Source organism: Schistocerca americana, chromosome 2 (assembly GCF_021461395.2).
Source record: "Schistocerca americana isolate TAMUIC-IGC-003095 chromosome 2, iqSchAmer2.1, whole genome shotgun sequence".
NCBI lineage: Eukaryota > Metazoa > Arthropoda > Insecta > Orthoptera > Acrididae > Schistocerca > Schistocerca americana.
The window spans coordinates 719,832,043-719,857,176 of NC_060120.1; the positions used below are offsets into that span (position 1 = coordinate 719,832,043).

The 25,134-nt window shown below is 49.4% G+C and overlaps 1 protein-coding gene across 1 annotated transcript in view; it reads left to right on the plus strand.

The window, feature by feature from the left end:
* The window catches only part of LOC124594376 (juvenile hormone acid O-methyltransferase-like), a 131,763-nt gene extending 106,895 nt beyond the window's left edge, over positions 1 to 24,868 (plus strand). Inside the window, exon 5 of the mRNA XM_047132745.1 lies at positions 24,693 to 24,868. Coding sequence (XP_046988701.1) covers positions 24,693 to 24,868 — 176 coding nt within the window. The remainder of the gene's footprint in view (positions 1 to 24,692) is intronic.
* The last annotated feature ends 266 nt before the right edge of the window (positions 24,869 to 25,134 follow it).

The following is a 25,134-nucleotide window of genomic DNA, read 5'->3' on the forward strand; positions in this document are numbered from 1 at the left end:
TTCAAATTACCCGCCCGCATTTCTCCCGAAGAAACGTGCAGCGGAAGTGCGACATCTTGCTTTCATCTCTCAAAATCGTGAAAGCTACAATACTGTTTTCTCCATGCGCGAACTCCAACATGCACTCTCTTCTTCTCGCTCCTCCGCCCCAGGACCGGATGGTATCCATGTCCAAATGTTGCTGCATTTATCCACCCATAGCCTGCGTTACCTCCTTCGCCTTTATAATCTAATTTGGACCGACAGTACCTTTCCCAGGCGATGGCGGGAAGCTATTGTCGTTCCCGTTCCGAAACCTGGAAAGCACCAACATCTCCCCTCTAGCTATCGCCCCATTTCTCTCACGAGTAGTGTCTGTAAGGTTTTGGAGCGTATGGTGAATTACCGTTTAGCGTGGTGGCTGGAATCCCGCAGTCTTCTAACACCAGCCCAATGCGGATTCCGAAAGCATAGTTCTGCCGTAGACCATCTTGTTGCTCTCTCCACTTATATCATGAACAATTTCCTCCGGAAACGCCAAACAGTAGCAATATTTTTTGATCTGGAGAGAGCATACGATACCTGTTGGAGGACAGGCATCCTCCGCACACTGTTCTTTTGGGGCTTTCGAGGCCGGCTGCCCCTTTTTCTTCGCGAATTTATGGCAGAGCGCACATTTAGGGTGCGGGTGAACACTACTCTCTCCCGTACTTTCTCCCAAGAAAACGGGGTACCCCAGGGCTCCGTGCTGAGTGTTGTACTGTTTGCCATCGCCATTAATCCGATTATGGATTGTCTCCTTCCTGATGTCTCGGGCTCCCTCTTTGTGGACGATTTTGCGATCTACTACAGCTCTCAACGGACCAGCCTTCTTGAACGACGTCTTCAAGGATGTCTCTATCGCCTCCACTCGTGGAGCATCGAAACCGGCTTCCGTTTCTCACCCAGTAAGACAGTTTGTGTTAATTTTTGGCGACGTAAGGAGTTTCTTCCGCCCTCCTTACATCTAGGTCCTGTCAACCTTCCGTTTTCCGACGTCGCAAAATTCTTGGGTCTTATGTTTGATAGAAAACTGTGCTGGTCCTCCCACGTTTCCTATCTTTCGGCTTGCTGTCTGCGTTCCCTTAACACCCTCCGTGTCCTGAATGGTACCTCTTGGGGAGCGGACCGAGTGGTCCTTCTCCGCCTCTATCGCGCCTTAGTGCGCTCGAAATTGGATTATGGAAGCATAGTCTACTCCTCTGCTCGGCCATCTATTCTTCGGCGTCTCGACTCTATCCACCACCGTGAATTACGTTTGGTGTCTGGAGCTTTTTACGCCAGCCCTGTGGAAAGCCTTTATGCTGAGACTGCTGAACCTCCGCTGTCCAATCGGCGGGCAGTCCTTCTGAGTCGTTATGCTAGCCATCTGTCTTCCATGCCTGCTAATCCAGCCCATGACCTTTTTTTCGACGCCTCCTTTGATGTCGGGTATGCAGGCCGCCCCTCCTCCCTACTACCCCCGGGAGTCCGCTTCCGTCAACTGCTCCATTCTCTTTCCTTCCGCTTTCCTAAAACCTTCTTGACAACTTGGGGTACAGCACCGCCTTGGCTCCGTCCCCGGATCGACTTGCTCAGAGACCTATGTCAATTTCCCAAGGATGGTACCCCTACACTTGTTTACCGTCGGGCATTTGCTGCTCTATGTGCACAAATGATGGAACCCACATTTATTTACACCGATGGCTCGAAAACATCGTTAGGTGTAGGGAGTGCCTATATTGTTGGCGACACCCCAAATCACTTTCGGCTTCCCGACCAGTGTTCGGTTTATACTGCGGAGCTTTACGCTATTCTCCAGGCTGTCCACTACATCCGCCGCCATCAGCGGATACAGTACGTAATCTGCTCAGATTCTCTCAGCTCTCTCCTCAGTCTCCAAGCTCTTTACCCTGTGCACCCTCTGGTCCACCGGATTCAGGACTGTCTGCGCTTGCTCCACCTGGGGGGCGTCTCAGTGGCGTTCCTCTGGCTCCCGGGACACGCTGGTATCTGTGGAAATGAGGCGGCCGATATAGCGGCCAAGGCTGCAGTCTCTCTTCCTCGGCCAGCTATTCAGTCTCTTCCGTTTACCGATCTACGGAGCGGTTTATGTCGCCAAGTTGCTCATTTATGGCATGCGCATTGGTCAACACTTCCCCATAATAAATTGCGGGACGTGAAAGCTCTTCCTTGTGCTTGGACCTCTTCCTTGTGCTTGGACCTCTTCCTCCAGAACGCGTCGTCGGGAGGAGGTAATTTTAACTCGACTCCTGATAGGGCACTGTCTTTTTAGCAATCGACATCTTTTAAGCGGTGATCCTCCCCCACTCTGTCCCCACTGCTCTCAGCTGTGGACGGTCAGACACCTTTTAATTGAATGCCCCTATTTTAATCTGTTACGCTCCCGTCTACAGCTATCGCCTGATCTATCGTCGATTTTAGCAGATGACACGCGCTCAGCTGACCGCGTTCTACAGTTTATTAGTGACAGTGAAATGACGTCAGTCATTTGAAGCTTTTTTTGGGGGGCAACCAACCCCTTTCTATAGTGGATTTTTAAGCATTCCTTCTGCCTTTAGTTTCTCAAATTTTATGACTTTGTTCCCATTGCTGCTGATTTTAAATTTCGTTTTTTTCCTGTTTTCTACGTCACGGGTTGGGCGCTAATGACCATAGAAGTTTTGCGCCCTAAAACCACAAAAAAAAAAAAAAATCGAGAATGTCCCTTGAAACATTACATCTGCTTTTACATTAACGTCAAGTCGTCAACGAACAAATATAAAATAACATAATACCTATCATGGGACTAAACAATAAGCGTACAGCATGCTAGGCACAGACTCCAAAAATTCTGTCTAGATACAGCGATGTAAAGGCCATCATTATCAACGAAGACAATAATATGCGTTTTTAAATTATTATTCAAACAAAACAAGTATCTGTCAACCTACTGATACGACAGACGGGCCAGGTCAAAACACACTACCCCCTGCGGGTCCGGGCATTAGAATAGGCCCGAGGTATTCCTGCGTGTCGTAAGAGGCGACTAAAAGGAGTCACTCCCCCTCAAGGGGGTAGTTAGCGCCTGCGTCCGGAGACGGATGGTTCCACGACCTCTATTTGCGGTCATTTTGCTTTTTCACTTCTCGTTTCTTCCTTCCTTTGGTTGGTTCCTTTGTTTGCTCTTCTCCACCTCACTGTTTTTCTTACTCTTTCCCTTGCCTTCTTCTCCTTGCCTTCTCATTGCCTTCTTCTCCTTGCCTTCTCATTGCCTTCTTCTCCTTGCCTTCTCATTGCCTTCTTCTCCTTGCCTTCTCATTGCCTTCTTCTCCTTGCCTTCTCATTGCCTTCTTCTCCTTGCCTTCTCATTGCCTTCTTCTCCTTGCCTTCTCATTGCCTTCTTCTCCTTGCCTTCTCATTGCCTTCTTCTCCTTGCCTTCTCATTGCCTTCTTCTCCTTGCCTTCTCTGGTCTCCGCCTCGGCGTTTGAGACAGTCTGTCCTCTCCCTCCCTCTCTCTCTGCTTTTTCCTCTTCTTCTTCCTTCCTCCCTGTGCGCGCCTGAAGGTCGACCCACGCGTTCGCACGCGTGGCCAGTGACGGGGTAACGCGTAATTCCCCACCCTGGGTAGACATGTAAGGCACGCGCGTACCCCCTGGTAAAGGCCAGGCCCAGGGAGGGGTGGTTGCCTGAGCTGATACCTTCTGACCATGCAGATTGGTCCCTACATCTGTTTCTCGGGAGGTGTGACCTGAGGTGTAAACATTCACCTAAGGCGGGAGTGCCCTCTGAGAGGGTCCCCACAAGGAAGGAGCGCGCCATCGGAGACTCTGGCAATCATGGGGGATTCCTCCGCAATGGATCTCTCTCTCTCTCTCTCTCTCTCTCTCTCTCTCTCTCTCTCTCTCTCTCTCTCTCTCTCGACTTCTGCCCAAAAACGGAAACTTGACCAGCCACCAGTGACAAAAGTACTACCGCCTGCCCCACAGTTCCTCGTCGTTTCTCGATCTGAGGATGGAAAGGATTTTTCCTCTGTCAACCCTTTCGTTATCCAGAAGGGCGTAGATGCCATAGCCGGATCTGTCAAATCTTCTACCAGGTTGCATAACGGTACCTTATTACTAGAAACTGAGAGCGCCTTTCAGGCACAATAACTGCTTCAGGCCACACTCCTGTACACGTTCCCTGTCCGGGTGGAGGCTCGCCGAACTCTGAATTCGTCTCGTGGTGTAGTCTATACTAGATCGCTCGACGGATTGACTGACGAGGAGATTCAATCTTTCCTCGCTGAGCAGGGCGTGACGGCTGTCCATAGGGTCATGAAAATGGTCAACAATGACCTTGTACCGACCCGGACACTTTCCTTGACCTTTGATAGTGTTAAGCTGCCATCGCGCATCAAGGTGGGCTACGAGGTTATTTCTGTTCGCCCCTATGTCCCGACACCTACCCGCTGCTACCAGTGTCAGCGTTTCAATCACACTCGACAGTCTTGTTCCAATGCGGATAATGTGTCACTTACGGCAGGGATGCCCATGAGGGTGACTGTCCACCTCCGTCTCCTCGTTGTGTGAACTGTAAGGGTGACCATGCCGCATCCTCCCGCGACTTTACTGTCTATAAGGAAGAACGCTGTATCCAAGAAATTCGGGTCAAAGAGAAAGTGTCCACCTCGGCTGCTCGCAGGCTATTGGCTAGTAGGAAGCCCACGCTGCTCCCAGCGGGAAATACACTACTGTCCCCGCCTCGCCTCTCCACGGACTACCAATAAGGTGGCAACCCAGACATGCGATCTGACCTTCAGCACCACGGTCGTCCGTTCGGCCAGTGCTAAGATCGCGCGGTCGACGTCTCCTCTTCCGCCCATCACCCCACAGACACCAGCCCTTCCATCAGCTTCTGCTAAGACGAAGACCCAGAAGTCAGATGCACGGGCCTTCAAGAAGGAACCGTCCCGTGCAGACTTCCTACGTACCTCGACCTCCCAGCCTTCGACCGGTACTTCCACCAAACGACCTTCCAAGAAGGCTCATAGGAAGCACAGTTCTCCTTCTCCGCCACGGCGCATTTCTTCTCCTGCGCCACCCAGCGGTTGCCGCCCCAGGCCGTCATCCGTTTCGCCTGGCCGCACTGCTGGTAGCCGAACACATGGCCGATCACCAGCGGAGGAAGCTCCCCCTCCCGGCCATCTTCCCAAGACGGCCGATGAACCTATAGACCCAATGGACAATGACTGTCCGCCTACTGATAGAGGCGGCAGTGCTCGCTCGAAGCCAGGCCCTCAGTGGCCTTCGAGGTGACCCCTTCTTTCATTTTCCTTTTCTTCTTACGATGGCACTTATTCACTGGAATATTCGCAGCATTCGCTCCAACCGAGAGGACTTGAAGTTGTTGCTCCGCTTGCACCGTCCGCTCGTCGTAGCCTTCCAGGAAACGAAGCTACGCCCATGCGATCAAATTGCCTTGGCACACTACACCTCTGTGCGTTTTGACCTACCCCCTGTGGTAGGTATCCCGGCTCATGGAGGGGTTATGTTGCTGGTCCGGGATGATATTTACTATGATCCCATCACGTTGCACACCGGCCTGCAGGCAGTTGTCATCCGCATTACTCTCCCCACTTTTACATTTTCCATTTGTACCGTTTACACTCCATCGTCATCTGCCGTTACCAGGGCAGACATGATGCAACTTATTGCTCAGCTACCTGCACCATTTTTGTTAACTGGAGACTTCAATGCCCACCATCCCCTTTGGGGCTCTCAAGCATCCTGTCCGAGGGGGCTCCCTGTTAGCATACCTTTTCAACCAGCTCAATCTTGTCTGCCTCAATACTGGCGCCCCTACTTTTCATTCGGACACATCTCACATCTATTCCCATTTAGACCTCTCTATATGTACTCCCCAACTTGCACACCAGTTTGAGTGGTATGCACTTTCTGATACATATTAGAGCGACCACTTCCCGTGTGTTATCCATCTCCTGCACCATACCCCCTCTCCGTGCTCTGCTAGTTGGACCATCTCCAAAGCAGACTGGGGCTCTTCTCTTCCAGGGCGACCTTTCAGGATCAAACCTTCACAAGCTGCGATCGTCAGGTCGCACACCTCACGGAAGTCATTCTCACTGCTGCTGAATATTCCATCCCTCACTCTACTACTTCTCCACATCGCGTACCAGTCCCCTGGTGGACCGCAGCATGTAGAGATGCTTTACGTGCTCGTCGAAGTGCTTTACTCACCTTTAAACGCCACCCTACAGTGGTGAATTGTATCAATTATAAACGATTACGTCCACAGTGTCGTAGTATTATTAAAGAAGGCAAGAAAGCCAGCTGGGCTGCTTTCACAAGCACCTTCAACAGTTTTAATCCTCCTGTTGTCTGGGGTAGCCTGCGCCGGCTATCTGGCACTAAGGTCCACTCACCAGTTTCTGGTTTAGCGGTCGCGATTGACGTCCTTGTGGCCCCTGAGGCTGTCTCCAATGCCTTCGGCCGCTTTTTCGCAGAGGTTTCGAGCTCCGCTCATTACCACCCTACCTTCCTCCCCGGAAAACAGGCAGAGGAGGCTTGGCCACCTAACTTCCGCTCCTCGAATCGTGAAAGTTATAATGCCCCATTCACCATGCGGGAACTCGAAAACGCACTTGGCTGATCACGGTCCTCCGTTATAGGGACTGATTCTATTCATATTCAGATGCTGAAGAACCTTTCTCCTGCGGGTCAAGGTTTTCTTCTTCGTACTTACAATCGCTTCTGGATTGAGGGACATGTTCCCACATGCTGGCGCGAGTATATTGTTGTCCCGATCCCTAAGCCGGGGAAGGATAAGCACTTGCCTTCCAGTTATAGACCCATCTCGCTTACCAGCTGTGTCTGTAAAATGATGGAGTGAATGGTTAACTCCCGTTTGGTTTGGCTGCTAGAGTCTCGACGCCTACTTACCAATGTACAATGTGGATTTCGTAGCCGCCGCTCTGCTGTCGACCATCTGGTTACTTTGTCGACCTTCATTATGAATAACTTCTTGCGGAAGCGCCCGAACGTGGCTGTGTTCTTTGATTTGGAGAAGGCTTATGACAGCTGTTGGAGGGCGGGCATTACATGGGGCCTTCGCGGTCGCCTTCGCAGTCGCCTCCCTCTTTTTATTCGTTCCTTTTTAATGGATCGACAGTTCAGGGTATGCGTGGGTTCTGTCCTGTCAGACACCTTTCGCCAGGAGAACGGGGTGCCACAGGGCTCAGTTTTGAGTGTCGCTCTGTTCGCCATAGCGATCAATCCAATAATGGATTGCATTCCAGCTGATGTATCAGGCTCCCTTTTCGTGGATGATTTTACCATCCATTGCAGCGCGCAGCGTGTGTGTTTCCTGGAGCGCTGTCTTCAGCGTTCTCTTGACCGTCTCTACTCCTGGAGTGTCGCCAATGGCTTCCGTTTTTCTGCCGAGAAGACGGTCTGTATTAACTTCTGGCGCTACAAAGAGTTTCTCCCACCGTCCTTACGACTCGGTCCCGTTGCTCTCCCATTCGTGGAGACAACAAAATTTTTAGGTCTTAAATTTGACAAAAAACTTAGTTGGTCTCCACATGTGTCATATTTGGCTGCCCGTTGTACCCGTTCTCTAAATGTCCTCCGTGTTCTCAGTGGTATGTCGTGGGGAGCGGATCGAACAGTCCTACTTCGCCCATATCCGTCGATCGTCTGCTCCAAGCTTGATTATGGGAGCTTCGTATACTCCTCTGCACGGCCATCCATCTTACACCGCCTTAACTCCATACAACATTGGGGTTTACGACTTGCGATCGAAGCGTTTGATACTAGTCCCGTCGAGAGTCTTCATGCTGACGCTGGTGAGTTGCCACTCACCTACCAGCGCGATATACTGCTTTGTCAGTATGCCTGTCGGCTACTGTCAATGCCCGACCACCCGTCTTATCGTTCCTTTTTTGACGACTCTCTCGACCATCAATACGGGTTGTATGTCTCTGCCCTGCTACCCCCTGGAGTTCGCTTTCGTCGCCTCCTTCAACACCTTAATTTTTCACTCCCTGAAACCTTTCGAGTGGGCGACATCCACGCGCCACCTTGGCTCCAGGCTCAGGTTCACGTCCACCTTGACCTCTGCTCTCTCCCGAAGGTTACCCCCGGTTCAGTCTACCACTCCCGTTTTGTCGAACTTCGTCCGAAGTTCATTAATATGACCTTCATTTATACAGATGGCTCTAAGATCAATGAAGGGGTCGAGTGTTCTTTTATTGTCGGGGCACAAAGTTTCAAATACCGGCTCCATGGCCATTGTTTGGTCTTCACAGCTGAGCTCTTTGCCCTCTACCAGGCTGTTCTTTACATCTGCCGCCACCAACATTCTGCATATGTCATCTGCTCCGATTCCCTGAGCGCCATCCAGAGCATCAGTGATCTGTACCCGGTTCACCCTTTCGTGCACCAGATCCAACGCTCTCTTCAGCAGCTGGTGGACGTCGGTTCTTCGGTTAGCTTTATATGGGTTCCTGGCCATGTCGGTGTCCCTGGGAACGAAGCTGCAGATGCTGCGGCCAAGGCTGGGGTCCTCCAGCCTCGGACAGCTTCTTGTGTCCCTTCGTCAGATTGTAGCAGGGTCATTTGTCGGCGCATTTTATCGCTGTGGCATGCCGATTGGGCTGCACTTACAGACAAGCAGCTTCGGGTCTTGAAACCTCTTCCCGTGGCTTGGACGTCCTCCTCACGCCCTTCTTGGCGGAGGAGGTAGTTTTGGCCCGGTTACAGATTGGACACTGCCGGTTCAGCCATAGCCACCTTCTGACGGCTGCGCCGGCGCCGTTCTGCCCATGTGGGCAATTGTTGACGGTCCGCCATATTGTAACGTCCTGTCCGGATTTTGACACACTGCGTCTTGATCTTGGCCTGCCATGTACTCTAGAAGCCATTTTAGCGGATGACCCACGAGCAGCTGCTCGTGTTCTTCATTTTATCAGTTTGACAACCCTCTCTAAGGACATTTGATTATGCTGTTTTCTTTTTTAATCCTATGCCTGTCAGTCTGTCTTTTATCGTGTTTTCCGTTTCGTTGCTGTTTTAAACTTGTGACTCGCGGTGCATTCCTAACGTAGTCTGGGCGCTAATGACCGTTGAAGTTGTGCGCCCTAAAACCACCAAAAAAAAAGAAATCATAAATGACTTTTCCGGCCATATAGGGGTGGAATGGCACTAGATAGTGGAGAAGGGACACTAACGCTAAGGAAGGGAGAGATTTGGTCAAAGCAAGATATTGTTGGGATGGGGCAAGAGTGAAAAGTAGGTAAGAAAGTAAACAAGGGACGATGGTAGGAAGAGGGGTTGGAAGAATGAGGAACAGGAAGGAACAGTAGTATGATGGAACGGAGGGGACCAAAGAAGGAATGGAGGATTGTTCGAATGGTAAACTTCAACCAAATTTTATGTAATAAACTTAAAACTTCAAATGTTAAAACATGTTGACCATTTGTTTTTTCTAGAACGAAAATTCCCAGGGACGTAATTTCATCTAAAGCATACACGGGCAATATATTAAAATATCATAGCACGTCTCAGAGTATATAACTATGTTTCTAAATCACATGCAACCTGTCGATTAGTTGTGACAGAAGGCATCTTACGATTATGAATAACACTTTAAAACGGACTATTAAGTTGAAACCTTACGAATATGTTCACAGGTATGAGAATAACAGTTCAACACACACAAATCGATAAAAATGTATCATTGGTGTAACATTTCCCATTTCGTTCTTTGTTCCCCACTGTCCCTCTGTGCTACTCTCCCTTCCAGTTTCTGGTTTCTCCACCCCTTCTTCCCCAACATCCTCCGCCTACTGCCTGTTCTACTAAGCACTCCCACCTCACCCCTGTCCCTCCCCATTCCATGTCTTCATTCCACCTTGCTGCCCCTACTCATCACCCTCTCTCTCTCTCCCCAGTCCATTCTAACACGGTTAAAAAATTTATTCATAATTTGTTTTGAGAAGTCACATCTATGGGTTCAATGGACTGACGGCTGCGTGCTTTCTGAAAAATTAATAAAACCTTCATAATGTTTCCCTTCATAATGGCGGCCTTTACGTTACTGTATGTCGATGGAATATTTGGACAACGTGTACAGTGTGCTTTACGTTTCCTTGTGTGTTCCATGACAGGTTTTGTTCATAACGTTACATTTTGACGATATGACGTTTATTGTAAGAGACACATGAAATATGATAAGAAATTTTTACGATGTTTTGTATATTGTGGCCGAGTGGTTCTAGGCGTTTCAGTCCGGAACCGCGCTGCTGACTCGGCCATGGATGTGTATGATGTCCTTAGATTAGTTAGGTTTAAGCAGTTCCGAGTTCTAGGAGATTGATGACCTCAGATGTTAAGTCCCAAGTGCTTAAAGCCATTTGAACCATTTCGTATATTGTAAACTATACGTCCTGATAAGTTCATATGTTTAGAGATCAATGCCATCTGGCGCCAGGATGAAGTAATACGTTCTCGAGTCTGGTGCCCTCAGTCTGGCATGCGACGTCCCGACGTAACATCTTTCGAAAATACGCTTAACGGCAATTGCACGTGAGTACTTCTTGTCTTGCTTAGTTATTTTTCTTCCAAGTGCATAAGTAAGTACACGCAATGAGTACTTTCGTTCCTCATATGTTGGTCATAAAGTATTTGTATTTAAGCTTATCTGAGTTTTGTTACTCCTAACGCATCACAACAAATTTAGCGGTAAAGCAGTTTCTAAATAAGTACTATGTACCAAGCCTGAATGGCCGCATCCGTTAAAAATGGTAACTTCCTCAGTAAAACGGAAGTTTCAGCTGGTGTTCCGTTGTGCTGAGCTTGCTGAACAAAAGTTTGCCCGGAACTATTGGTTGCCCGTCATTCCAGTGACGGTAATGTGCGATGGTGGTGTCACATCATCTCCTTTTAGAAGCCAATTCAGCCAAAATTCATAACTTTAGATTAGTGTTACAGCTCATTATTACTGTCCACATCTCGTGTTCTGGTGGTTAGCACAGCTGCCTCTAAATTCTCAGGGTCCCGGGTTCGATTCCAGCCAGGTAAGAGATACTTTCCGTTCGGGAGCTGGGTGTTCACGTTGTCATTTCACATCAAAGTTAGTGACCGAAGAGACATAAAGTAGAAAGGATTACTGGCCGAATTAATCGTAGAAATCGTCCCTCAATCAAAAATGCCGTAAGATCATTTCATTACACGTTACCTAAACTGATGGCACACCCTCTCGTAGACCCCAATATAAAGAGTTAAAGATATGAAATCTTCCTTATAGTCACATCCGTGACCGCTGTGATTGTGGTTTACTTCCTTCAAAAAAGTGTGCAGCAAGGTGAAAACTATCTGGTGAGTTCAAATACTACCAACCTTCAAACCAACTATTTTTAATGTATTTCACTGCAACGACAGCGATTGATAGGCGACAACTATTCCAGAAATTGAGACTGAAGTCTTTCACGACGGCACTGTAGTATAAACTATTCCCGGACTTCTTCGAGCGTCTACTCAGGGTAAAACCTCGAGCTTTCGACGTTCACTTCGTCAGGAGCAACTCGATGTCAACATGGCTAATCTGATTACTCGACCAGATTGGCAATTATGACAGTGAGTTGCTCCTGACAACGGATGCATGACACCTACTTTCCTACCAAAACTACCCCCTGCAGGTCCGGGGGTTAGAATACGCTTGAGGTATTCATGCCTGTCGTAAGAGGAGTCTATCACTTTTCGGCCCTAAGAGTTCAGTTCCCATTCCATGGTATGACCTGCAACATTAAAAATTGTACAGAAATGGGGTCCATAGGGGAAAGGAAGCCTTAGGTTTTGCTCAAGTTACCAACAGTGCCCTTACATTCGATCTACTTCACCTCTTGTCATGGCTTTGCATCTCCACCTGAGATTCAACTATTTGGGCAAGAACACTTTCCGGGGTATGTCATAATCGTCCATTGTCTCCTTCCCTCTTTCGCCCCATTGGCAATATTGGATTTCTCTGTGCCCAATACCCAGCACGTTATCCAGTCAGTTGTGGTGGGCCGTCACGTACCCATTTGGTGGTAGCCCCCAGACAACACAGGGATCACGCCGCTGATGGCTGAACTGTAAAGTCCGCTTGTATGCAGAGGAGTAGATGCTGTCCTCCGGGGGCATCAGGACTCTCGGCAACGGCCATCACGCCAGTTGGCCTATGCTGTGGCTGGGTGGCGCCGGTGGGGCGAGCCCCTGATCAGAGTGGATGGCATCAGTGCGGATAACTGGCAGTGAAGCGGACTCAGTCATCTCTTGCAGGTGACTGTACGGCACCAGCAGTCTATAAGAAGGCAGAGATCGAATACTACGCCGACAGGTATGACTGTAAATCGTTTCCCTCCCTCGCTACACCGTGGGAGGAATGTAGGACGACAGAACGGAGACAGCCATATTCGCCTAGGTTTTTAGTCTGTAGCAGAACTGATGGACTCCTTTCTACCTACGAAGCATGAATTTTTCGTTGAACACGTTGAGGATAAGTTTGGAGAAGTGACAGCGCTGTTAAAGATGCAAAACGGCACAGTCCTGATTCGGACACATCCCCTCCTTACAGTCCGCGCCAGTTTAGAATGGCGGGGTGTTACTTTCATCCAGTGCGTTTACAGGGGAACAAAGACAACTGGGTTGCTATCGGTGTCTTCATCTTGGCCTTTGAGGGTGATGCATTGCCTGAAAAGTTAAGGTGATGGTTCACTGCTGTGACGTTAAACCATACGTCCCTCCCCCTATGCGGTGCTTTAAGTGCTGGAAGTTAGGGCACATGTCTTCCTGCTGCACTTCCAGCGCCACAAGCTGTTGACATCCACTGCACCCATACTGCACAGTACTCCAAATGGAGAAGAAAACAGAAGACCCTGGACCGTATGACTTAGAAGCTAAGTGTAAATTAGCAAGATTACACCCCATTCGGTTGACGTCGACATGCGCTGCAGCTGCCACCATCACCATCCCAAGTGCCAATCGTTCCTGACTCTGTGCCATGAACAGTGGGTCCTCAGGGACACCAAAGTTCATCTGCCCACTTGGAGGTATGGGGAAATCTCCCTCTGTTCCTCCCAAAGCACCTACTTCAGTAGCAAGGCCACACAAACGCAGCATTATGCTCGCGCCTATGCGTCGGAGAATTACGCCATCCCCCCCCCCCCCGCCTTACGTACTCTCAAATGGTGGGTGGAAGGGGACGTTCTCTCGTTCACTGCACGCCACAGTAAACCCTATAAAGCCGCATTTACAGAGTGTGAGCTCCTCAGTGCCATCGCACATTGCCCTGACACAGCTCCTGGTCCAGATAGGATCCAGTCAGATGATCAAACAAACATCTTGCCACATTATACAAGTGTGGTCTGAGGCCCGTACCCGATTTTTATTCAGAATTTCCTGTCGCTTCGTACATCCCGTGTCCAAGTTGGTGCTCCCATATTTCCTCCATATTAAGGAGCTTTGTATTCAGTGTGTGTCTATTTTTAGTGGCCATTAACGGTCTAGCAGGAGCTATGGGGCCGTCTGTCTCAAATTTTCTGTATGCAGACGACTTAGACATTTCGTACTGCTCAATCAGTACTGCTATTATTCAGTGGCGCCTACAGGAAGCAGTCATGGGTTCTAGCCCACGGCCTCCAGTTCTCGGCCACAGTCATGCGTTGTGCACTTCTGTCGCCGTCGTACTGTTCATCCAGAACCAGAATTTTACTTCACTGTAGTGGAGACATATCGATTTTCATCTTCGTCAACCTAAGCGGAATTGCTGGCAGCTCCTCAGTGCACTCCGCTGCCTGAGCGACACCAACGGGGTGCTGATAGCTCTAAGCTGATACAGCTCTACACAGCCCTTGCTCAAACCCGGCTTCACTATGGGAGTCTGGTTTACGGTTCAGCGGCGCCCGCAGCGTTGCATTTGGTCTACCCATTGCACCACTGTGGAGTTAGACTACCGACTGGATATTTTAGTAGTAGTCCGGTGACCATATTCCCTCCATTGCAGATTAGGCGTGCGTAACTGCTCGCCAGTTACGTTGCACACGTTCGTAGGTCTACTGCGCATCCAAATTACCGTCTCCTTTTCCCACCCACAGTGGTTTATATCCCCAATCGGTGGCCCATATCAGGGCTTACAACTGCAGTCCACGTCCGATTTCTTCTATCTGGAATCCTTGCCTTCACCACCTATACTGCATGTCCTTCCGCATACACCTCCATGGTGAACACATAGGCCGCGACTTCGCCTGGACCACTCACATGGCCCAAAGGACTCAGTTAACCCGCGGCTCTCCGCTGTCACTTCCTCTAGATTATTGAAATGTACTGAGGCCATAAAGTGGTTTACTGCGTTGGCTCGATGGCTGATGGTTACGTGGTCTTCGGGAATGTCCATGGGGGTCAAAATTAATGGTAGTCCTTGCCCGATGCCTCCAGTGTTTCCACGGCAAAGCTGGTGGCTATATCTCGTGATCTTGAGCACATCCGTTCATGCCCTATGGAGTAGTTTCTCCTTGAGCAGCCTACAAGCTATCGACCAGTGCTACCTTTGTCTTCCTTCGGTAGCTACCATCCAGGAGTCCATATGTGACTTGGAACGCTCCAGTCGTTCAGTGGTGTTTGAGTGGACCACAGGACACGTCGGAATCCCAGGCAACGAACTTGCTGACAGGCTACACGAAAACCGCTTATGGAGATCGGCATTCCAATAACTATCCTGCGTTCATTTTTACGCCGCCAGGTTTTTCGTCGACGAAATGGGATAGTCTAAGTACGAACAACAAACTGCTTCCTATTAAGGAGACTGCGATTGTGTGCCAGTCCTCCATGCTGGCCTCTCGCAGGGATTAAATGTTTGTCGGCTCTGCATTGGTCACGCTTGGGCGACCCACGGCTACCTCCAGCGCCGTGAAGGACCGCCTCGGTGTCGATGTGGCCCCCGGTTGACAGTAGGCCATATTCTCGTGCACTGTCCCACTTTCACTGCCCTGCGACGAAATATTTGGTTATTTCCGCTACTTTTTTCTGACAACGCCTCATCGGCTGATATAGTTTTACGTGTTATTCGTGAGCGTGGGTTCTACTACTTGGTCTAAGTTTTATCGCATACCCTTCGTCCCTCTGTCTTCCACCCCAGTACTTCTACGATGGAGGTTTATATGTGTTGCAGAGTAACTGGCTTCTCCCTTTTATTCTTAGGGTTGGCCACCCATGGTAATCCGTTTTGTCGTTTCAATCTCTTCTACCTGTTCCTTGCGTTTCTGTGGTCTTCTCCTCCTCTATTGTTAAAGAGTGTTGTTGCCCTTCCGTCATTTTTGTGGTTTTTCCTTTCCCCCTGTTTCGTATTGTCTGTCCCGCTTGTTATATTCTTACCCTTATGTCATTGTTTTATTCGGAACATGGGACTGATCATCGAGCAGTTTGGTCCTTTGCGCCCCTCTTTTAAACAGACTAGTTTACCAAAACTTTATAGAGCTGCCGGGTTTGCAAATCCCAACTCTCGCAGAACATCACATGAATTCAGAGTTCCAGACAAACTACTGACGATCGGCATCCCTTTTTGGCAGTGAGTGTAAATAACCACCAGCTGATTACGTGCCTGCACAGGAAGTGCCCAGCGGATTCAACAAACACTTAGAAGGCGTAGGGGATACTGAACCGAATAAGGACAGGGGTGGCTCCAGTGAAGACAAATACGAATAGGTGGGGTCTTGGAACCACGGATGATAAATGTGACTGGCGCTGTGCAGGATATGGAACATTCGCTCGCCTGCCCAAACTGCCCTTTCTGGTGGAGCCCAGAAAATTTATGGCCTAAACTGGCCTGAAAGGTTGTGACCTGGATTCCGGACACTAAAACGTAAATAAAAGCTAATCCGCTGCCATTACATAGCCCAAAGACGGCTTCTGATTGGTCGATAGTTGTCATTCTGTCGCAGATCGTGTCAGCAGGGTGCTCGCTTCCATGCACCGCTAAGATTATATCTGCCGTCACGGCTGAAGGTTTCCTCTGTTTTATTTCTACAGCCTCTTTAGCGTGTGCTCCAGTATGTGGGAGCTTGGGATGGAACTTCCGTTTCGTCAAAACCTATTTTACCTTTATTTGTGAGGCTGCGCTCGGCAACTGCAGATTTTTCCAATTCACAGTTCTTAATATGCCGTTTGTGTTCTTCACAGCTGTCTGAAACGGTGTGGATGTGCCGACCGACGTAATTGCTTCCGCACCCACATGGGAAGTTAACATTGCGTAGCATCTGAATTTTATTCTTATGAGCAAACTCTGATTCATAACTCAATTATCTGAAGTGTGTTTTCGGAACGAAAGGCTATGGGTCACGTTCTTAGATACGCAAGCGGAAAAAAAGTTAAAACATTCACGTGATCAGCCACAGATTGCATTCCTTTCCTTCTATGAGGGCGCTACATAAAGTAAAATAGGCATAGTCTTTGAAAAATATGTTCCATTTTCTGACCTGCTAACAATATCAAGCAGATCCTATGCCCTGTTGACAGCCTCTCTCTCTCTCTCTCTCTCTCTCTCTCTCTCTCTCTCTCTCTCTCTCTCTCTCTCTCTCTCTCCCTCCCCCTCCCCCCCCCCCCAGGGGTCCACAACTCTTTTGTGGATACGTGCGTAGCGAGCACGCGACCCCGAGCTAATGTGGCCCTCCTTCCTTTCCGGGCTGCATACCCTCCCTTTCCGCATCCTCCCCCGTCCCCCATCTTCGCCCCCACTCACCCCTGGCCCTTTCCTTCCCTTTCTCCCCCTCTGGGAGTATGGTTTGTGCCTACGTCCGCAGACGGACGCTCAAAACTGTTACAAATTCCTTGCTTTCTACACTTGCAAGTCTTCGTCCTTCCTCTGTCCTTCTCTTTTCCTTCCCTCCTCTCTTTGCCCTTTTCTCTGCTGCGGCGTTTGAGACCCCTCTTCTTTCCTTTCCCGTCCTCTTTTTTCCTCCCTGTGCATGTCTGAAGGCCGACCCATACACTTCCATGCGTAGCCAGTGACGGGGTAACGCGTAATTCCCCGCACCGGGTAGACAGGTAGGACACGTATGTACCCCCTGGTAACGGCCAGGCGTAGGGAGGGGTGATTACCCGAGCTGATACCTTCCGCAAGTGCCGATTGGTCCCTCCGTCCGTTTGTCGGAAGGTGTGACCTGAGGTGTGAACATAAACCTAAGGCGGGAGTGCCCTCAGAGAGGGCCCCCACAAGGGAGGAGCGCGCCATCGGAGACGCCGGTAATCATGGGGTATTCTTCCGCAATGGTTTCCTCACCTTCCACTATGTCTGCTCACAAGCATACGTTCACTGAGTCTCAGCCACACAGTTCTTTCATCGTTGCCACAGTTCGTTGTCGTATCTCGGTCTGACGAAGGTCACGACTTCTCCACGGTCAACCCTTTCATTATTCAGAAAGGTGTCGACGCAATTGCAGGTCCTGTAAAGTCTTGTTCCAGATTACGGAATGGCACCCTGTTGTTAGAAACAGTCAGTGCCCTCCAGGCACAAAAATTGCTGCGTACCTCACTGCTACACACCTTCCCTGTCTGGGTGGAACTGCACCGTACTTTAAATTCCTCGCGTGGAGTCGTTTATACACGCTCCCTCAATGGATTGTCTGACGAAGAAATTCAGCACTACCTGTCTGACCAGGGCGTAACGGCTGTTCATAGGGTTATGGAAAGGGTTGACACGAACATCATTCCAACCCGCACGGTCTTCTTGACATTTGACAAAGTTCAACTCCCATCGAAAATCAAAGCAGGCTATGAGATAATTTCCATTCGCCCTTACGTCCCAAACCCTACGCGTTGCTATCGGTGTCAGCGGTTCAATCACATCAGCCAGTCCTGTTCCAATCCGGCCAAATGTTACGTGTGGCAAGGATGCCCATGAGGGTGCTTGTCCACCTCCATCCCCTCGCTGCATCAACTGTATGGGTGACCACGCTGCTTCCTCTCGAGATTGCCACATTTTTAAGGACGAAAAGCTCATCCAGGAAATTAGAGTGAAGGAAGAGGTGTCGACCTTTGCTGCTCGAAAATTATTAGCCAGTCGACAGCCCACCGTGCCTCAGACAGGAAAATACAGCACTGTCCTTGCTTCTCCTCGGCCAACAAAGGAGGAAGCCACGCAGACTTGCGACCTCACCTTTAGTGCCACGGCCGTCAGATCGGCCAGCGCAAAGATCGCCCGTTCCACCTCACCACTTTCGCCTGCCCACTCTCTGGCTCACCCTTCGTCGAGTTCTGCTAAATCTCGAGCCCAAAAGTCAGACACCAAGACTTCGAAAAAAGAGCATATTCGTGAAGAGTTTTTACGTACCGCAAGTTCGCAACCATCGGTTCCTCCTTCCTCTAAACATCATACTTACAAGAAGGCTACAAAGAAACCCAGTTCCTCTCCTTCTCCGCCAAGGCGTGTCCCATCTACAGCACCACCTGACGGAAATCGCCCTCTGCCGTCTACTGTGTCGCCGAAGCGCACTGCTGGTGGCCGATCAACCGGCCGATCGCTGGTGGCAGGAGCTGCTCCTGAACAACCTATGGATCACGTTCTTCTGCCTTAGGCTGAATGCCATTCCCTGCTGTCAGTCGCAAGCTCTGAGCAGTCATTGAGTTGACAGCGACCTTAATCACATTCCTCCATTTTCTGTTCACCCTATGTCCATTATCCACCGGAATATCCGCGGTATTCGAGTCAATCGGGATTAATTGTCGATCCTCTCACGATCCTACTCGCCGGTCATCTTCTGTCTTCAGGAAACAAAGCTGCGTCCCCATGACCGCTTTGTTCTCCCTCATTTTCAGTCCATCCGATATGATCTCTCTGTTGAAGGCACTCCTGCACATGGAGGATTCATGATTCTTCTCCATGAAACTCTCCATTATCACCCAATCCACTTAAACACTTCCTTCCAAGCTGTCGCCGTCCGTCTTTCCTTTTCCGGATACACGTTCTCTCTTTGTACTGTATACATTCCATCGTCCACACCAATGGCACGAGCTGATCTCCTTCATCTTCTTGATCAGCTTCCACACCCCTATTTGCTGGTTGGGGACTTCAATGCCCACCACCCACTTTGGGGATCTCCACATCCTTGTCCACGTGGCTCACTATTGCTAGACGTCTTCCACCAAGCAGATCTAGTTTGCCTCAACACTGGGGTCCCTACATTTTTGTCTGCCTCCACGACAAATTTATCTCATTTGGACCTTGCGGTCGCTACTGTTCCGCTAGCTCGGCGCTTCGAATGGTTCACCCTTGATGATACACACTCGAGTGACCACTTTCCATGTGTCCTTAGACAGCAGCCTCTACTGCCCTACATGTGCCCGTGATGCTGGAAGTTTGCCCAAGCTGATCGGACACTTTTTTCGTCTCTAGCGACATTCGATGACGGTCACTTTCCCAACGTCGACGATGAGGCCACACATATTACCAACTTCATTCTCACAGCTGCGGAACGTTCAATACCACACATCTCCTAATTGCCCCGGCGCCCCCCAGTTCCTTGGTGGAACGAGGCATGCCGTGATGCAATAAGGGAAAGCGACGTGCTCTCCGCGTTTTCCGCTACCATCCTACTATGGCCAACTGTATCCGCTATAAGCAGTTCCGAGCGCGATGCCGTCGTGTCATCCGCAATAGCAAGAAGGCAAGATGGAAATTCTTTATTAGCTCATTTAACACCTTCACCCCCTCCTCGGAAGTTTGGAGTCGGCTTCGACGGTTCTCGGGCGCGCCTAGTTTCTCCCCGGTCTCTGGGCTCACTGTCGCACATGACACATTAGTGGACCCCGTCGCAATTTCTAACTCGTTGGGTCAGCACTTTGCTGAGATTTCGAGCTCTTCAAATAACCCGCCAGCGTTTCTCCCGAAGAAACGTGCAGCGGAAGTGCGACCTCTTGCTTTCTCCTCTCAAAATCGCGAAAGCTACAAAGCTGTTTTCTCGATGCGGGAACTCCAACATGCATTCTTCTTCTCGCTCCTCCGCCCCAGGACCGGATGGTATCCACGTCCAAATGCTGCTGCATTTATCAACCCATAGTCTGCGTTCCCTCCTTCGCCTTTATAATCGAATTTGGACCGACAGTACTTTTCCCAGACGATGGCGGGAAGCTATTGTCGTTCCTGTTCCGAAACCTGGAAAGGACAAACATCTCCCCTCTAGCTATCGCCCCATTTCTCTCACGTGTCTGTAAGGTTTTGGAGCGTATAGTGAATTACCGTTTAGCGTGGTGGCTGGAATCCCGCAGTCTTTTAACACCTGCCCAATGCGGATTCCGAAAGCATCGTTCTGCAGTTGACCATCTTGTTGCTCTCTCCACTTATATCATGAACAATTTTCTCCGGAAACGCCAAACAGTAGCGATATGTTTTGATCTGGAGAGAGCATACGATACCTGTTGGAGGACGAGCATCCTCCGCACACTGTTCTCTTGGGGCTTTCGAGGTCGGCTGCCCCTTTTTCTTCGCGAATTTATGGCAGAGCGCACATATAGGGTGCGGGTGAACACTACTCTCTCCCGTACTTTCTCCCAAGAAAACGGGGTACCCCAGGGCTCCGCGCTGAGTGTTGTACTGTTTGCCATTGCCATCAATCAAATTATGGATTTTCTCCTTCCTGATGTCTCGGGCTCCCTCTTTGTGCACGATTTTGCGATCTACTACAGCTCTCAACGGACCAGCCTTCTTGAACGACGTCTTCAAGGATGTCTCGATCGCCTTCACTCTTCAAGCATGGAAACCGGCTTCCGTTTTTCTCCCAGTAAGACAGTTTGTGTTAATTTGTGGCGACGTAAGGAGTTTCTTCCGCCCTCCTTACATCTAGGTCCTGTCAACCTTCCGTTTTCCGACGTCGCTAAATTCTTGGGTCTCATGTTTGACAGAAAACTGTGCTGGTCCTCCCACGTTTCCTATCTTTCGGCTCGCTGTCTGCGATCCCTTAACACCCTCCGTGTCCTGAATGGTACCTCCTGGGGAGCGGACCGAGTGGTCCTTCTCCGCCCCTGTCGCGCCTTAGTGCGGTCGAAATTGGACTATGGAAGCATAGTTAATCTTCTCCTCTGCTCGGCCGTCTATTCTTCGGCGTCTCGACTCTATCCACCACCGTGGTACACCAGCCCTGTGGAAAGCCTTTATGCTGAGACTACTGAACCTCCGCTGTCCAATCGGCGTGCAGTCCTTCTGAGTCGTTATGCTAGCCATCTGTCTTCCATGCCTGCTAATCCAGCCCATGACCTTTTTTCGACGCCTCCTTTGATGTAGGGTATGCAGGCCGCCCCTCCTCCCTACTACCACCGGGAGTCCGCTTCCGTCAACTGCTCCATTCTCTTTCCTTCCGCTTTCCTAAAACCTTCTTGACAACTTGGGGTACGGCACCGCCTTGGCTCCGTCCCCGGATCTGCCTGCTCCGTGACCTTTGTCGATTTCCCAGGGATGGTACCCCTTCACTTGTGTATCATCGGGCATTTGCTGCTCTATGTGCACAAGTGACGGACGCCACATTTATTTACACCGACGGCTCGAAAACATCGTTAGGTGTAGGGAGTGCCTATATTGTTGGCGACACCCAAAATCACTTTCGGCTTCCCGACCAGTGTTCGGTTTATACTGCGGAGCTTTACGCTGTTCTCCAGGCTGTCCACTACTTCCGCCGCCATCAGTGGATACAGTACGTTATCTGCTCAGATTCTCTCAGCTCTCTCCTCAGTCTCCAAGCTCTTTATCCTGTGCACCCTCTGGTCTACCAGATTCAGGGCTGTCTGCGCTTGCTCCACCTGGGGGGCGTCTCGGTGGCGTTCCTCTGGCTCCCGGGACACGTTGGTATCTGTGGAAATGAGGCGGCTGATATTGCAGCCCAGGCTGCAGTCTCTCTTCCTCGGCCAGCTATTCAATCGACCCCCTTCGCCGATCTACGGAGCGTTTTATGTCGTCGTGTTCATTTATGGCACGCGCATTGGTCGACACTTCCCCATAATAAATTGCGGGACGTGAAAGCTCTTCCTTGTGCTTGGACCTCTTCCTTGTGCTTGGACCTCTTCCTCCAGAACGCGTCGTCGGGAGGAGGTAATTTTAACTCGACTCCTGATAGGGCACTGTCTTTTTAGCAATCGACATCTTTTAAGCGGCGATCCTCCCCCACTATGTCCCCACTGCTCTCAGCTGTGGACGGTAAGACACCTTTTAATTGGGTGCCCCTATTTTAATCCATTACGCTCCCGTCTACAGCTATCGCCTGATATATCGTCGATATTAGCAGATGACACGCGCTCAGCCGACCGCGTTCTCCAGTTTATTAGTGCCAGTGAAATGACGTCAGTCATTTGAAGCTTTTTTTGGGGACAACCAACCCCTTTCTGTGGTGGATTTTTGAGCATTCCTTCTGCTTTTAGTTTCTCCAATTTTATGACTTTCGTTCCCATTGCTGCTGATTTTCAATTTCGGTTTTTACTGATTCCTAAGTCACGGACCGGGCGCTAGTGAGCATAGCAGTTTTGCGCCCTAAAAACCAAAACAAAACAAAACGAAAGCCTCGGGCTCGGGATTCATGGGATTTACAACACCGCATATGGGTGCGAAATTAGTTAAATGACTCGGTCCACCCGCACGGCTTCCGACCAGTGTGTAAAATACTAACGGCATATTAACAACCGTTTATTGTAGAAACCTGTAGTTTCTGAGCAGAGCCTCACAAGCAGACATAAGATACTGTTTGACGAAACAAAAATTTCATCCCAGTCTCCCACACACCGGCACACTCTAACTGCAGAGATTGTAGAAATGTGAGAGAACCTTAAACCGTGACGGCGTATATGATCTTACCGCTGTATGGAAGCGAACTCTCGATGCAGCAATTAAAGCGAGCGGTATTAGTTGCGATGTTTTCGCTACGGCTGAAGTAGTCACGCGAGCAGCACAGTCGTTGACACCGTCTGTAACAGCATGACTTAACCAGCAACCAATCCTAAGCAGTCTTTGGGCTATGGAAGCCCATCACAGTAACAATTTCGACAGTAGTCCTCCAATCGAAAACGACAGTGAAAATCGCCGGAAGCTCGAGGGTTTACACGGCAAAAAGTCAAGATTGCACATTTTCCTAATCATTCTTCACTCTAAGCAGCACAGATTGGTGTGCTTTCTTCACTGGCTCAGCACACAAGTGTCCATAAAGTGACACGTCACATGAAAACGAATTTTGAAGTTATGTTAACTCCCTTACCTACGTCTGTGCGGAAGACTGGGACTCGTGCTCAGATACTGAAGTGACTGAGAAACTTGCATGAAGTGCGTCTCCGTATTCGGGATTCACAATACATGCGAAACACAAGCAGTTCCCGATATTACGAGGATGTGGTGAAAAGTAATGCCTAAATTTATGTGGAAACTGTGGGTCGTCTTAAACCAGACCTTAATATTTTACAGCTCTTCTCATATCAACATATTTGCAGTCTCCTGCCGCTAGAAGACTCCGAATTGTAGCGTATAACATGGCAGAGAGCAACGCAAATGCGTCGCTTTGAGAGCCAACGTGGTGCAATAGTTCAGAATTCGAAGATGTAGGGCGCCCTCGGAACTCTCCATTCTTCTTACACGAGCGCTGACAAATCTAAAATACACTTCGGGTTCACTGACATCGAACATCCTCCATACGGTCCTGACTTGTCTTCATTCGATTTTAACCCGTTCACAGAGATTAAAGAACACCTTCCTAGACATCACTTTGATAGTTCTGAAGTGGTTCTAGCGGAGGCAAGGTTGTGGCTTCGTCAGTCAGTCAATGATGACAGTGTCAGAAAACTGATTTCTCCTTGAGAGAAATGTTAGTCGGCAGGTTGACTGTTGAAATATGTATGTAGACACCAAGAATAAATATGTAGAATATTGCTGACGTTTGTTCTATTTAAAAAGCTTTAAGATTTTCACATACAACAAGCGGTGGTATTATTTACCAGCATGCAATCGTATTTACACGCAGCTGCCAATGGAAAAGGACGGGCCGGCCACCTGGCATAATTTTGGCTAAGACTCTCCTTCAGTCAAGCATTGCGTATTCCCTGAAATCTAGTAGTTCAGTGAGCAGCACTATGTAAGATTGTCTGTTCCAAGTGGGGAAAATCAGCCGGGTTAGCAAACTAAAGTCTTTTGCATTCCCTCCAGAGCCCTGATCAGTGACTGTCCGGCAGTAATGACAGAGTGTTTCCAGGAAACGCTCCGTAACTACTCTTAACATGGCACTCAGTGACATAGTTCAGCAAATAATACTCCCTAATACTAACAGGGCGTATTATTCTGCACTCCATTATTTAATATTTCGTTTCTCGTCAGCCAGCCAGCCTCTGTAGAGTCAATGTATCTGTAATGGCTATTTGGATATCTGCATATGGTAGGAGCACACGAGCTCACAATGCAGTCTTGCTAACCCGTTACGCTTCTTTCCTGTGTCGGGCGCAGAACCACGCGCTTTTTGTCCAGTGTTTTACCAAAGTACACTGGATAACCACAGCAAACACTGATCCCTACTAGAGAGGTAAGAGTCCCAGCCTTCATCACAGTACTGCCACAACGTCACATATGAATAAGATGCAAAAAAGCATATGCTACTCTGTAAGTTCCCCTAATAAAGGCCTGATGTTTCTTCTCTTTTCAGACTACTTCACCGCCGTTGACCCCTTCGTACACCGCATGCCACTTCAGGTGAGACAGAACTACATTGAGGATGTATACCAATGGTGCAAGGGCCTGTGCGGAGTGACAGTTGCAGAAGAAACTGGTCATTACAGGCTGCATTTCTCAAGACTGACTGTGGTCGTACGAAAAAAGTGACTCTCAAGCAAATAGGAGGCTGTGCGTCCCGTCTGGCACATTAACTGCACTTTGGAAAGACATGGTGCTTCCTATTCTAATGAAGCACCTATCGAGGAAACTCCATTTAGAGCGTAGGTAGGTAAATTAATTTTGCATTCAGATTACGCTATTTAAGGACTGTGTTGTTCATTGCTATTACAGGTCAGCAGACGATGTGAAAGACGAAAATGTAGATGCAATGAATCACACCACCACGCCACTAAATGTTAGATAAGGTTTAAAAG